Raw genomic sequence first — 14,785 nt, 5'->3', positions numbered from 1 at the left:
ATTGCAGACTGAATAACAGCTTAACAAAGTAATCATATGACTCAACAACCAACTCTGTTGTAGAGAATGAGAGTGGGCTATGGTCACAAATCCTCTGAGAAGAACTAAAGGTGCTTGAACACCCTTATATTCATGGTCAGATTGCTGTTGCACAGCTCAATTTAGCTGAATTCTCAAATGACGTATCTGTGTGTCTGTCTCTCAATCTCCCACTGTCCTCTCTGAGTTCTGTAATAACTTCTGTCTTTCTGTATTCCTCCTGCAGTCCTCTCTGACGTGGGAGAAGAGGCTGAGCCTGGGTTCCTCGGCCCCCGGGAACATCTGCGCCCCCCTGGAGGAGCAGCACCCCACGAGGAGGAAAGAGAGCCACATTCTAGAAGGCCTGCGGAAGCTCCAGAGGAGAAAACCAAAAGGCTCCTCATCCTCCTGGGTCTCCAAGTCAGGCGACAAGGACTGCATGAACTCTAATGAGGGTATCTACTCTCTGGGGATTAAGAGTGGGAGCAAGGGAATCTCCAAGGCCACTTATGTGGGAAGGACCACTGTCTCAGGGGTAGGGGGCAAAAGCTTTGTGTACGACTCTGATGATGCGGACGACGAGTCGCTACATTCGGCGTACTGCAGACGAGAACGCGTCCCCAGTAAGGACGGAGGCTGGATGTACTTCAGGAAGCTGTCGCACAGCGTCTCGGACAGTGTGTGTAGCTGGGACGGGTTAAAGGACAGTGGCATAGTAGGGGATAGTAACTGCAGCATGGGTACGAAGCACCCACCCGGCTATAATTCCAAGGAGCGGCCAGAAAAACTCAAAAGCTTCATCAACAGTTTCCTCTCCGGGGGGCGGACCTCGGCTGTTCTAAATCCCTCCCTGTTGCACTTTGACATTAGCCCCACAGAGGCTGAATTCCCCCTCCACCTCTCAGACACTGACCCCGAGGATCTGCACTCTGAGGTCAGTGACCACCGGCCTGTTAGCCGGACAGCTGAGCAACTACAGAAGGACATCAAGAGGCTCTCAAGAGATGCTGACAAGCTGCTTCCCGTACAGTGGTTGAGGAGGGAACCTGGCCGAACTCAGTCTGCTGATGGAAGGCCCAGGCCCTTCAGCCCAATCAAGGAAAACAAGGGGGCTAAAACGCAGTCTGAGGAGAGTATCATGGCCATATTCGATGCTGACGGACAGCCCATTGAACTCAGTGCTCAGCAGTCCTCTGTTGGTCCTGGGGCTCGGAAAGAGATTCCTGGGAGGAAGGAGAACGGGGTTGCTGAGTATGCAGCACTGTCGCCTCATGATAGGCCCATTCATCATAAGGTAGGCAGCAAAGGCTGCAATAGCAGGGAGGGAAGCCCAGAGAGGCTGCAAACGTACGTAACACCACTGAGGAAATTGATAAAGCCGCCTTCCAATCGATCCAACAAAGGTCACTCTGTCCCTCCCATGAACAATGCTTCCACCAGCCCCAAGGCCATCAGTTCAAAGATCCCCAGCAGCCGGGGGAAAGGATCTCCACTGAAGGTTTCTAAGGGCTCCACCACAGAAACAAGCAACAGTGGACCAACCTCCGGATTCACAGCTCAGGAGTCAAAGTCCCCTTCTTCTCCTCCGGTCAAGATGTCCAGGTTCATCAAAGCTCCAGGCTGCACTACAAGCCCCAAGGCAGTGAACAACAAGCTTCTTGGCAGGAATGACTGGACAAAGGGCTCCTCATCTAGTGTTCCAACCGGCACCCCACACCTCCCAAGAAGGCATTTGGACCACATGGACTACAGGGAACAGCCTACTAGAGACAGACACTGTGAAGCCAGCAGCAAAACCGAACTCAGGTCCCCGTCTCCTCCCCCGCCCCCTGGCCGCACCACCTCCTTACTTATAAGACCAAACTATGATGGGTCACCTCAAGCACTTAAACCAGGGGCTCAACCATCCATGCCTACAACTGTGAGGGGGCCACCCCCGAGTTACCACCCCCCGCCTGTACCAAATATGCAACATTCATTAACATCACCACCACCCTATAAGGGCCAAGATACCATAGACCTCGACGCAGGCTACGGTACCGCAATCGCACCTCAGAAACTGTTGGACAAATCGAGCCAGCAGCACCCTGCTTCAAATAAGACCCCCTCTAAAGGCACTTCGAAATGGGTCCCCACAAAACTCTACCTCCCCTCCTCAGCCTCAGGGCATGTGCATGAAAATGCACCTAAAAGCTCAAAGAATGTCCCTCCTCCCTCATACAACTCTCAAAGTGGCTCTTCGCTTCAAAGCACATTTACAAGTCAGAAAGGTACCAATGACAATAAGCATCTTATGTTGCATAAGACCTCTAGTAGTTTTCCTGTAACTCTGCAGGGCCACCCTCAGTGTCCAACAGAACCTCACAGTAGTATGAGTCAACCTCCCCAGGCAAATCTACCCGTCTCTGGAAATAGCCCTCAAAATTTCACTGAAAAAGCGTTAAAGACACGCATTCCTATGGGCTTCAAAGCGTTTGTAAAATCGCCCCCCTCACTGCAGAAAGGCTCCACCACAATACCAGGAAAGCAAGAGAAGGAACACATCAACTTGTTCTCCAAAGAGACAGTGACTTCAAATGGTTTCGCATGTGACAGTTTTCAGGCAGCGTATGTTGATTCATTAGCCATGACTTCCATCACGGAGACTAAGGGTGAGGTCCAGTGCATAATTCTGGAAGAGGAGGGACACACCTCTGAGTTGGCAGAGCAGGGGGTTGGTGACAAGTCGGAATGTGACCGTAGACTGTTCAAGAGGTCCATATCTGTCACGACCAAACCTCACCTAAAGCCTGTCCTGGGGATGAACGGGGCGAAAGCTCGCAGCCAGAGTTTCAGCACCCACTACATGGAAAAACCCAACATCAGCGTGTTGGACGGACATGTGAAGATTCGAACGCAGATCATCACCAACTCTGGAGAGAGGGGGAACTCGTTAACAAGGCAGAGCTCATTTGTTGAGGGCATACAGATTAAACCTAGTAGCGGATCTGGGGAAAGTCCGGTCCTCAGCCATAGGCTGAGCCACTACGGAGGTATGACAGGCTCTAACAGCCACCAGGGTCTTCCGGAGAGAGCCTCCATATCGAGCTCCACTGGTGAAGGGACACAGAGCACTGCAAAGGGGGAGAGCGTCATGGCTCCACATCAGAAAGAAGTGCGTAGCTTGCCCCTCGCCGACCGGATCGGCTTGAAGAACTCCCGAAATCCCAAGAAGGTCGCATCTCATCCTCAGTTTGAGTCGCCGGCCTCTCCTGTCTATAGCCCGGAGGCTACAACAAAGGCTGGGAAAGTGCTCAGCCTCGGCAAACTAGACCTCGCGAAGAGCGTCAAAGTCCAGGCAGGCTGTTCCCAAGGGGCGGTCGATAAGGGAGAGCAACCAGTGAGCCCCACAGTCTGCACCATCGAGGAGAAGGTCATGATGGGGATTGAGGAGAATATCCAGAAAGGTCAGGGTCAAGAGAAGGTAATAGCATCGGAAACCAAGCAGAAGACCGGCCCGTCTTTGGCTAACTGGTTCGGCCTGCGTAAAAGCAAGCTGCCAGCCTTGAATGGGAAGAAATCAGACGCCACCTCCCCGAAAGAGAAAGCTGAGAAAAAAGAGCTGAAGATTGGATCTGTGCTAGGAGGCAAACAGATGAAATCGGACAAAAAGAAGGACAAGAAGAAAAACGACAGCCAGTTCGAAAAGAGTCCAGAGCTGACGCTGTCAGAGAACAAGCTGAGCTCAATCATGGATCATTGCAATATTCATATGGGACAAATAGCCAATCAGATCCAGTGTTCTACAACCTACATTGGGAAAGACCAGTTCGTGAAAGAGCTTCTTGCCAGGTTTGTATTACCGTAGTAACTTTCGTAAAAAAATATATTTCAAGTACGTTTGCATAATTAGACATGGGTAAAAACCTCCCAAAAATTACAGTGAATTGATCAGGAAAAATAACACTCATTAGATATTGTCTCCTGTGATGCTGAAATGATTGCGGATTGTCCTTTTAACATTTCTCCAAGTGTTCATGCGGCTGTAAAATACAAGTCTTGCTACATTATGCATGCATGTAGAGACAAAAACACACACAGCTAAACAACAGCAACACCAGCTGCCTCTTTGAGTTATGGTTCTACTTGAGTGAACATAAGCCCTTCCTAGCCTGGAATCTAGAGACACGGTCAGACCTGAGCTATCTTGGCTGGAAGAGTGTAGAATTACCACTCCTCCCATAAATGTATATAATACCTAAAATCTCAGCTGACAGATTTGATCAAGAGTAGTTAGAAACATTTATCACTCGATGAGACTGGAGTCGGGAAGAGCCGTTAAAAAGAGGTTATTTCAGATCCTACGGTAGGGGGATATAGGCCCACCCACTGGCCCAGGCCCAGCCAATCAGAATTAGTTTCTCTAAAGTGACGTTGGAGGCGGCTTATGGTAGAGAAATTAACATTAAATTCTCTGGCAACAGCTCTGGTGGACATTCCTGCAGTCAACATGCCAATTGCATGCTCCCTCAAAACTTGAGACATCTGTGGAATGTTAGTGGCCTTTTATTGTCCCCAACACCTGTGTAATGCTCATGCTGTTTAATCAGCTTCTTGATATGCCACACCTGTCAGGTGGATGAATTAGCTTTGTAAAGGAGAAATGCTCACTAACAGGGATGCAAACAAATTTGTGCACAAAATTGGATAGAAATAAGCTTTTTCTGCACATGTGCATTTCTGGAATTTTTTATTTCAGCTCATGAAACTTGGGACCAACATTTTACCTGTTGCGTTTATATTTTTGTTCAGTGTATATGAAGGCCATATTGAATGAGAACAATGGAATTTATCAGCTGGGATCTCTTTCCATCTGCACAGTTCATATGAAATCGGTTAAGCAGACAGACAGAAAATGAATCAAATCATGTTTCCTATACAGGAGTGTGAGGAAGGGCGACTCCATCGCTGAATCTCTCCCTGGCATCTCCATCCCCAAGACAAACAGCGATATGAGGGGAGATATGGAGATCTGCTCCGATACAGCTGTGAGTGAGCTAGGGGTCCTGTAATGAAACGTTGCTAGGCTTCTAGGATATTGCATGGATCTCTCACTCTACTGCGCCCTCTCTCTATTATCTGTCCATCTTTCCTCGTAATCTCACAATTTTCTCACTATTTCCTCTAACCTCAGTATCCACTTCCTCCATGCTCTCATGCTGGTCAGTAGTTTATTGGATTGTACATATACTCCATATCATTTACTGGTGCCATAACTTTTTCCATGTCGAATGTCTAGTTTGTGTACACACCTGCAAATTCCGCCAACCTTCACACAGACACACACACACACACACACACACACACACACACACACACACACACACACACACACACACACACACACACACACACACAAATATGAGAGCACACTAAAGCAGCTAAGCTATAGGACTGTTTTGCTAGCACAGACTGGAATATGTTCTGGGATTCCTCCAATGGCATTGGGGAGTACACCACATCTGTCATTGGCTTCATCAATAAGTGCATCGATGATGAAATCCCCACAGTGACCGTACGTACATACCCCAAGCAGAAGTCATGGATTACAGGCAGCATCCACACTGAGCTAAAGGCTAGAGCTGCCGCTTTCAAGGAGCGGGACTCTAACCCGGAAGCTTATAGGAAATCCCGCTATGCCCGCCGACAAACCATCAAACAGGCAAAGCATCAATACAGGACTAAGGTCGACTCGTACTACACCAGCTCTGACCATCGTCGGATGTGGCAAGGCCTGCAAACCATTACAGAGTACAAAGGGAAGTACAGCCGAGAGCTGCCCAATGACACGAGCCTACCGGACATGCTAAACTACTTCTATGCTCGCTTCGAGGCAAATAACACTGAAACATGCATGAGAGCATCAGCTGTACCAGAAGACTGTGTGATCACGCTCTCCGCAGCCGATGTGAGTAAGACCTATAGACGGGTCAACATTCACAAGGCCGCAGGGCCAGACGGATTACCAGGACGTGTACTGCGAGCCGACGCTGACCAACTAGCATGTGTCTTCACTGACATTTTCAACCTCTCCCTGTCCGAGTCTGCAATACCAACATGTTTTAAGCAGTCCACCATAATGCCTGTGCCCAAGAACACTAAGGTAACCTGCCTAAATGACTACTGACCCGTAGCACTCATGTCTGTAGCCATGAAGTGCTTTGAAAGGCTGGTCATGGCTCACATCAACACCATCATCCCAGGAAGCCTATACCCACTCCAATTTGCATACCGCCCCAACAGATCCACAGATTACGCAGTCTCTATTGCACTCTACACTGCCCTTTTGCACCTGGACAAAAGGAACACCTACAGGATGTGAGAATACTATTCATTGACTACAGCTCAGTGTTCAACACCATAGTGCCTTAAAAGCTCATCAATAAGCTAAGGACACTGGGACTAAACACCTCCCTCTGCAACTGGATCCTGGACTTCCTGACTGGCCGCCCCGCAGCAAAGCTGGGGCACCTCAACACAGGGGCACCTCAGAGGTGCGTGCTCAGCCCCTCCTGTACTCCCTGTTCACTCATGACTGCACGGCCAGGCACGACTTCTACATCATTACATTTACCGATGACACAACAGTGGTAGGCCTGAACATCGACAACAACGAGACAGCCTATAGGGAGGAGGTCAGAGACCTGGCCGTGTGGTGCCAGGACAACAACATCTCCCTCAATGTGATCAAGACAAAGGAGATGATTGTGGACTACAGGTAAAACAGGACCAAGCACATTCTCATCAACAGGGCTGCAGTGGAGCAGGTTGAGAGCTTCAAGTTCCTTCGTGTCCACATCACCAACAAACTAACATGGTCCAAGCACCCCAGGACAGTCCCCTTCAGGAGACTGAAAATATTTAGCATGGGTCCTCCGATCCTAAAAAGGTTCTACAGCTGCACCATCGACAGACTGGTTGCGTCACTGCCTGGTTTTACAACTGCTCAGCCTCCAACCGTAAGGCACTACAGAGAGTAGTGCGAACGGCGCAGTACATCACTGGGGCCAAGCTCCCCCCTCTTCACACCACTGCCACTCTCTGTCATCTATGCATAGTCACTCTACCTACATGTACATACTACCTCAACTAACCGGTGCCCCAACACATTGACTCTGTACTGGCACCCCCTGTATATATTGTTTATTTTTTACTTCTGCTCTTGAATTACTTGTTACTTTTATCTCTTATTCTTATCTGTATTTTTGAAACTGCACTGTTGGTTAGGGGCTCGTAAGTAAGCATTTCACTGTAAGGTCTACAGCTGTTGTATTCGGTACATGTGACTAATAAAATGTGATTTTATTTGGGAGATATGCTACCAATGTTGAACCACATACTAAGCTTTGCATAGAAAAAATGGTTTCTGTAAGACTTGGAATGCCACGTCATTCTGACCTTGTAGAATATATTCTTTGTACTTTTGTTAGGGACAGAGAGAGAGAGAGAGAGCAAGGAAGGGAGGGGGAGAAAGAAAAAAGAGAGTCCACATGCAATATGCAGGAAATTCAATCCAGCTGATGGGGAATTTTGATAGCAAATAGGAGGCTCTTATCGCAGACACTCAATTCAACAAAGGCCTGTTTAATACTATCCTTGCAGCTTCATCTCTATCTTCCCTCTACAGAAATACAACAAAAGAAAATACATGTTTATGACCTGCAAATCCCCTTTATACCTTTGGAGAACACTTTTTCAACATCACATTCTGTTATCCCTCCTCCATATTAGATCATTTACCTTGTTGCTTCCCCTGAAATAACTACCTATTATGAAAGAGGCTCTGAAAATGTAACAGTAACTTCTGTAAATCCAAGGTGTTTGTCGATTCAGTTTTGAGTCATCGCTTAAAGAATTGATGAATCGCCTTCCACTATTGTTTTGTTATGCGCTAAGGGGACAAATGGGTGAGCAGAGTGTGATGTGAATCTTGACGAACACAGAATATATATCAATAATGTTCTATCTGAATATGCCAGCTATTGCATCTGTGCTAGCTTTGCTGCGTTTGACATTTTGGATGTCTGGCTTTGTAGAAGTACATGAAGTATTATCACATTGTAGAAAAGTGTACTTTGCTTGTTTGGGTTTTATGAATCATACCAGACATGTCCTTGAACTAGCAGTTTGTTCTGTTATTATCGGTGTAGATGATATTCAAGGAATGTTAAGGCCACAATACAAAAGATTGAATACACACACAAGCGGCAAAGCAATTATGAATACAATGCGATGCACATTACAATGATGTAGGGGAGACCAAGGAAAAACGTAACACGAAACCACTTAGAAAGCTGTTGTACAATGTGCTCATGCTTGGGTAGTGTCTCTAAATGCCTAAATTCGTCAATTATTTTCTGTTTTCTTGACAAAAAAAATGGTTTTGAGGCCCTTAATTAAATATACCCCCTCTTCTCTTTTTTAGTGTTTTGACCTGTGGAACATTCTCCATGTATCCAAACATAGCATTTTTATCACTAAGATGAGGTCTTTTGATTGGTATAGTTGATGACAATAATTATTTGTATTTTCCCACAAGATTCCGATTAGTATAGGCTCCTATGTGGGGGGAGTAGTTGTAGCGCAGTACCTTATATGGTATTTAGACACATTAAAATCATTTTTAAAATGATTTTAAAAAATTTAATTTTACCCCTTTTTCTCCCCAATTTCGTGGTATCCAATTGTTTTTTAGTAGCTACTATCTTGTCTCATCGCTACAACTCCCGTACGGGCTCGGGAGAGACAAAGGTTGAAAGTCATGCGTCCTCCAAAACACAACCCAACCAAGCCGCACTGCTTCTTAACACAGAGCTCATCCAACCCGGAAGCCAGCCGCACCAATGTGTCAGAGGAAACCCCGTGCACCTGGCAACCTTGGTTAGCGTGCACTGCGCCCGGCCCGCCACAGGAGTCGCTGGTGCGCGATGAGACAAGGATATCCCTACCGGCCAAGCCCTCCCTAACCCGGACAACGCTAGGCCAATTGTGCGTCGCCCCACGTTAACATAATTAAATAAAATATGACTTCTTTACATCATGTTTTGCAGTAAAACTAAGATAATACAAAAAAAGTACAATTGACACTTTTGAATGCTAATATAATATATTCATTTTGATACATTTAGAGTTTTTGGTCAATATGACAAAGATCATCCAAATATCAGTTTCAAAACCCTTCATTTACCCTTCATTTTTAACATTGGAGACAGTGTTACATTTAACCCCGTAGCCTGTTACATTTAACCCCACCTTCTGGGTCAATTGTAACATTTCACTCCCGCCACTTTTGGTTGAATTGTAAACAACTGGTCTGTTCTAGAACCCTAGTTAGTGTGTAATGGTAGCTGAGATATGTATGTTGTTTGTATAATCATATTATTTCATTTAAATCCACTAATATTTTCATGATAAGCAAAAGCCTGAAAGGGTTACTTTGTTCTCCAGTCTCCCCAACCATTTTTTTCAACAAATAATCGACCATCTGATGTTGTGAGGCACATTTAATAACACTTTATTTCAATGTTCTTTCATTATGCCTAAACAAATTTGTCATCAACATGATTTAGAATGTATATTATATGTATATATATATATATATATGTATATATATATATATATATATATATATATATATATATATGTATATATATGTATATATATATATATATATATATATATATATATATATATATATATATATATATATATATATATATATATATATATATATATATATATGTTGTGAGAACTCAAGTTAAATGCATACGGACTTCATCCTTCATTTTCTCCCCCCACCAGACCATCATTGTGACGCAGAAGATCAGCTTGCAAGGAGAGAATGAGGAGGACCCCACCCCTGAGACTTCATGTCAGGACCACATGATAGGTGAGGTTTTTACTGTGGCCGTGGGCCTACTGTACTGTAGCTATCGTCTGAAAACATATAACATTTTAGCGCTAATCAGCGTCATTTAAAGTACATTTTTCCAACATAGACAGTTTCAGTAGTCACCAGCCATACATCTCCGACGTTTGCTGTGTGTGTGAAGTATTTCTGTAATAGATTATACAAACGGTCTCTTATTTTAGGCTTCTGTACAGAAATAACTGTTGCCATTCATCACCTAATGGCAAATGCATGTGGGACTTGCATATGTAACACATTCTCATACCAGTGAAAAACTGTAGGCTTAGAGCCTATAAAAAATATGTCCTGTATCTTTGCAGGACTGATTCGTCTTCTCACTGGCAGAGTGAGTCTTCATTATCACGCCACTCTCCCACTGCATGTTGAGGTCATCAACAAAATGGTTACTGTCTCCGGCGTTCAAAAATCCTTTTAGCGTTGCCGGGGGACATTGTTGTTTACGTGGCTAAGACATCGAGGGTTGTCGGGGCAGCTGCTGTTCTGAGAGCTTTGGTAGCATACAATGTGTGATGAGAAAATTATATGCAACAACACCCACTTACTATTTCAATGACAAGGCGATCTTTACATGCTGGGCAGTTTGTCATTCATTGGCAGGTGGAAGGCATTCTTAGGGAACGGGACTAGGACAGGGTAATCAATGTTTATTAGAGCTGCATAATGCTAGGTGCCTATCGCTCTGTTGGAAATCTTTAGGCAGTTAATGTTGCCACTCAGTCTATCTTTTAAGAGAAGACTGTTGTCCATTCAGGAATGGGGTCTTCTCTCAGTTAGTCTGGCTTTTGGCATGACGTAAACAAGGAGAGCAGCAAAACAGTCATGTACAACCTGTGCAAAAGGTGTTTGTGACGCCTCGACTTGAATTATAGTGGTCTTTTCTTTATGTTTGAAGTTTGTCCTTATTTTCACACAGGATTATGATCTCCTTTGCTTAATTTTGTTTATTTATTTCCATGCATATAATAGGTCTACACAGATAATATTGCTGCTGGTAAGCAGTATCTCACTCAATATATAACTCATTTATGTTGACTATCACGATGACTATTTAAATCAAGATTTATCTAAAGGATCGACATTATGGACTTAGACTTAGGTCATTTTGGACATCATTTACATCCAACATGGAAAACAAAGGCCTATATACAGTTACTTATAAAAGCTGCTCTTTTTGGCTCTAAGTCATTTTTATATGCTAGCCTCTATATTGAAGGGGTCGACCACACAAATATTGTCAGAAATTGTTTTGACATGGGAAAATTCCCAGGATGTATGAACAATTCCCTGATTCAACTAGGCCCCATATCGTGGAACAGAGCCAAAAATAAGATTGTTAATCGTTTCTGTATTCTAATTAACTGAATGGCATATTTAATTCTGCCAGCTAAGCACATCTATCCAACCTCCCATCAGTATGAATTAAAGCTCTCATAAAGATTTAAGCAGAGTCCACTTATAGGTCCTGAAGTCCAGCCTAGCATATCATTTTACTCTGGGCTTTTATGGGTAGAATATGTCACACATTTGCCTGATCTCAATTACTTATTTTCTCTGAACACACAAGAAACTAGATACAAAAATTGCATTTTGTTTTGACATAATGTGATATTGTAGCAGGGATTAAAACCAGAAACTAGAAAAGTACGAGTCTATGAGGTGTGGCTTTGTCATGGTTCAAATCAAATCAAATCACATTTTATTTGTCACCTTACAATGAAATGCTTACTTACAAGGCCTTAACCAACACTGCAGTTTAAAGAAAAATGAAATATTTACTAAGTAAACTATATATTTTTTTAAATGAAGAGCAACAATAACGAGGCTATATACGGGTACCAGTACCGAGTCAATGTGCAGGGTTACAGGTTAGTCAAGGTAATTGAGGTAATGTGTACATGTAGGTAAAGGTACTATGCATAGATAATAGATAATAAACAGCTCACGTTTGACCTTTGATTTGTTGATTTTTAACGGTTTGAGGTCTTGGTCATGTGACGATAGTCACGACCTCTGGTTGCAATTCCCATGCAGTTGCGATGGTGGTTCATGTCTGGGTTTTGCATGAGTCCTCATCATAACATGTCATTAGGTCTGCAGAATTTGCTCTCTATCTCCAGGAGGTTTAATGTAGAAGTGATTGGGATCACAGTAAACACAATTTCAGCCCCTCCCTGGTACTTTTCCCTTTGATTTTAGATAACATTACCCTAGGGCCATTAAAATCATACCCTTCGAGGTCCGGAGTACTGCTGGTTTTCTGTTCTACCTCATAATTAATATGCGCCAACCTGGTGTCCCAGGTCTAAACCAGTCCCTGATTAGAATAATAATCGGTGGAACTGGCTTTGAGGTCCATATTAGACCTGGTTATAGTGTGAGTGCAAAGGGCATATTAAAAACAACCGCCAAATCAACTCCTTTGGTTATTACGCTTTGTGAGGTATGGGTGTCTCCCTCTTTCTCTTTCCTTCCTCTCTTTCTCTTTTGTTTCCCTTTCTCTATTATATCCCCCTCTTTATCTTCTCTGTCTTTTCCCTTGAATGTAGGATCAAGAACGTGAGACATTCTGAACTGGTTTGCACTTGCTGCATAATGCAGAACTCTGTAGTAATTGATCAGCTGCTGTTTTAGGGGCTTGCCACTACCGCCCCCGTGATGACTCATTGCAGATTAATCTGAGCAACATAACAGGCCATCTGTCCATCGAGGTGGTTTATGACCACCTCAGCTACAACTCATTGTCACACATTACTGCGGAGTAGGAGGTGCAAGGGAGGCAGAAGAAGACACGCATGCCTACAATATGACTCTAACTGTGTCCTAATAGCATGATTTAAGTTGACTGTGTTTACTCCCAGTCATCCAGTGGGACCTTTCTGATGCATAATTGAATGAATTCTTGTTTTGACTCACTGTTGGTTTAATTGAATGTCTGGCTTCACATTTAGAGGGGACTGTAAATATTGCTTTATTAGGTTAATCATGTATTTTACAACAGCAGTGCATTGCCTCTGATAAAGAGGCAATTTGGAGCTTTGGTTTTAATTACGAGGGTTTGATCCTAATGATGAGGGTTTGATGCAGCTGTTAGATGATGTTGGGCGAGCCCTATGTTTATGGGTGTTTGTAATAAAGCATATCCATGAAAGTTACGACGGCTACCTCTTACATGCCTTGATCCCCTTCAGGGGAAACAGTTCATTCATGAATTCAATCATCCATTTATTCATTCGATGGATGGATGTGTTAGGGCATATAGAAGAAGTGGATGTTTATGGTCTGGGCGTTACAAGACCAAGCTCCAGGGTTAAGGGCACAGCTAGCAGAAATCGACCCAACTCAACAAAAAAAATAGGTCCCATGCTTGTCCATGAAAGGCAAGAAAGAAATCAGAACTTACAGATTGTTCTACGGGGAAAAATATCTTCCAAAACAACTGCTTACTCGAAAGGATCAATCATTTCCAAGGTTTTTCCATCCTCAACTAGTCTACAATAAATATATAACGCTAGATTGATATTTTCTACTTTTGCAATGCAGCAACATACTGTGCAACCTACAATGAGAACAGCAGAATGTCAAAGCTGCAGTCATATTAGCCATAAGACCTTCCCCCTCTTTTGTCTTTAAACTGAATTCATGTTAGAACTACTTCAACACTCTCTTTCTTTTTCTTACCCAAATTGTTGCAATTAAGTCATGAGCACAGAATGATTAGCCAACATCATTCACAGTTACATGGAATTGGATCATGCCGAACAGCCATCCATCTGTCTCGCTCGGAGAGGCTTTGCAAAACGGTGTATTTTAAGCTATGTCCATCTGTTGCTACAATGCTCTTAGATCACTGCGCAGTGTGGAACATATCAAGTTCGGCGAATGTGTGTAAGTCAACATAATGCTGATACAGGAGGTAGGGAGACAAATCACAAATAAATTGTCACTCTAAAGTCATGCTGGGTTCCAAATGGGTGAAATTAGACTGGGAACGCAGGGAGAGCTAGGACTTACAAGCGGCCGCTCATTTTAGATCCTTTTCAAGATTAGTCAGATACCTTTATTAATATTATGAAGAAGTGATACAGATTTGTATATAGATTTGTATATAGGAATAAACCTGATGAATTACAGACACAACAGATCGTATTACTGGACAAAGTCATACGAAAAGTTCAGATCTTTTTCCTGTGTTACATTTCTACAGTTTCTCGTAATGATTTGGCTTTGGATTGTACCCAGGTGCTCCATAGGTGAAGTAATGCTCCTGTCTCTCTTGCTTTTGCCTCCATTCGTCCTCCAATCTTATTGAACCTACCCAAGATGCCCTTTTTACCCATAACCCCTTCAGTTGCTTGTGAATCCAATCCAGTGGCTCCTCCTCCTTTTCCATTGCTCCCCCACCCCCACCCATCATCACACGCTGCTTCTCCTGTGTTGTCCCCCCCCCCCCCCCCCCAGACTCCAGCAGCCAGATGAGAACCCTGGACAGCGGGATTGGCACCTTCCCCCTCCCTGACTCCGTCACCCGGATCAACGGGCGCCACATTCCCAGATCTGAGTCCAGCCCCGACCGGATGATGGCGAGCGTTCACAGTCCCACTGATCCTGACCAGGACCTCGTCTCGGCCTCTGCTGCTCATTCCCCATCCCATGTGAAAGTGCCTTCCCTGTCTGAGACCCACCCGCATGCACCACCCACCAGTGCCCTGGGCCACTCCCTGTCTGACCCTTCAGTTACTGGAAGAGGTTGTGGACAGGAAGCCTTGAGCTGCCTCCCCAGACCATCCACCTCAGGTA

General features: G+C 44.4%; 1 protein-coding gene across 6 annotated transcripts in view; it reads left to right on the top strand.

The window, feature by feature from the left end:
- LOC110527459 (nck-associated protein 5) overlaps positions 1 to 14,785 on the top strand; it is a 176,654-nt gene that overhangs the window by 144,547 nt on the left and 17,322 nt on the right. For 4 of the 6 annotated variants that reach the window (XR_016497109.1, XM_036982868.2, XM_036982869.2 and 1 more), the window contains 4 exons: positions 266 to 3,849; positions 4,940 to 5,045; positions 9,859 to 9,946; positions 14,447 to 14,782. Coding sequence is in view for 3 of the 6 variants with exons in the window: in XM_036982868.2 (XP_036838763.2) it covers positions 266 to 3,849; positions 4,940 to 5,045; positions 9,859 to 9,946; positions 14,447 to 14,782 (4,114 nt within the window). In the remaining 3 variants the exon portion in view is untranslated. Of the gene's footprint in view, positions 1 to 265; positions 3,850 to 4,939; positions 5,046 to 9,858; positions 9,947 to 14,308; positions 14,783 to 14,785 lie in introns of all 6 variants that reach the window. The other 2 variants (XR_016497110.1, XR_016497111.1) reach the window with 1 other exon arrangement.

Source organism: Oncorhynchus mykiss, chromosome 7, assembly GCF_057628025.1.
Source record: "Oncorhynchus mykiss isolate SJ-2025 chromosome 7, ASM5762802v1, whole genome shotgun sequence".
Lineage (NCBI taxonomy): Eukaryota > Metazoa > Chordata > Actinopteri > Salmoniformes > Salmonidae > Oncorhynchus > Oncorhynchus mykiss.
This window is presented reverse-complemented; position numbering and strand designations above follow the sequence as displayed.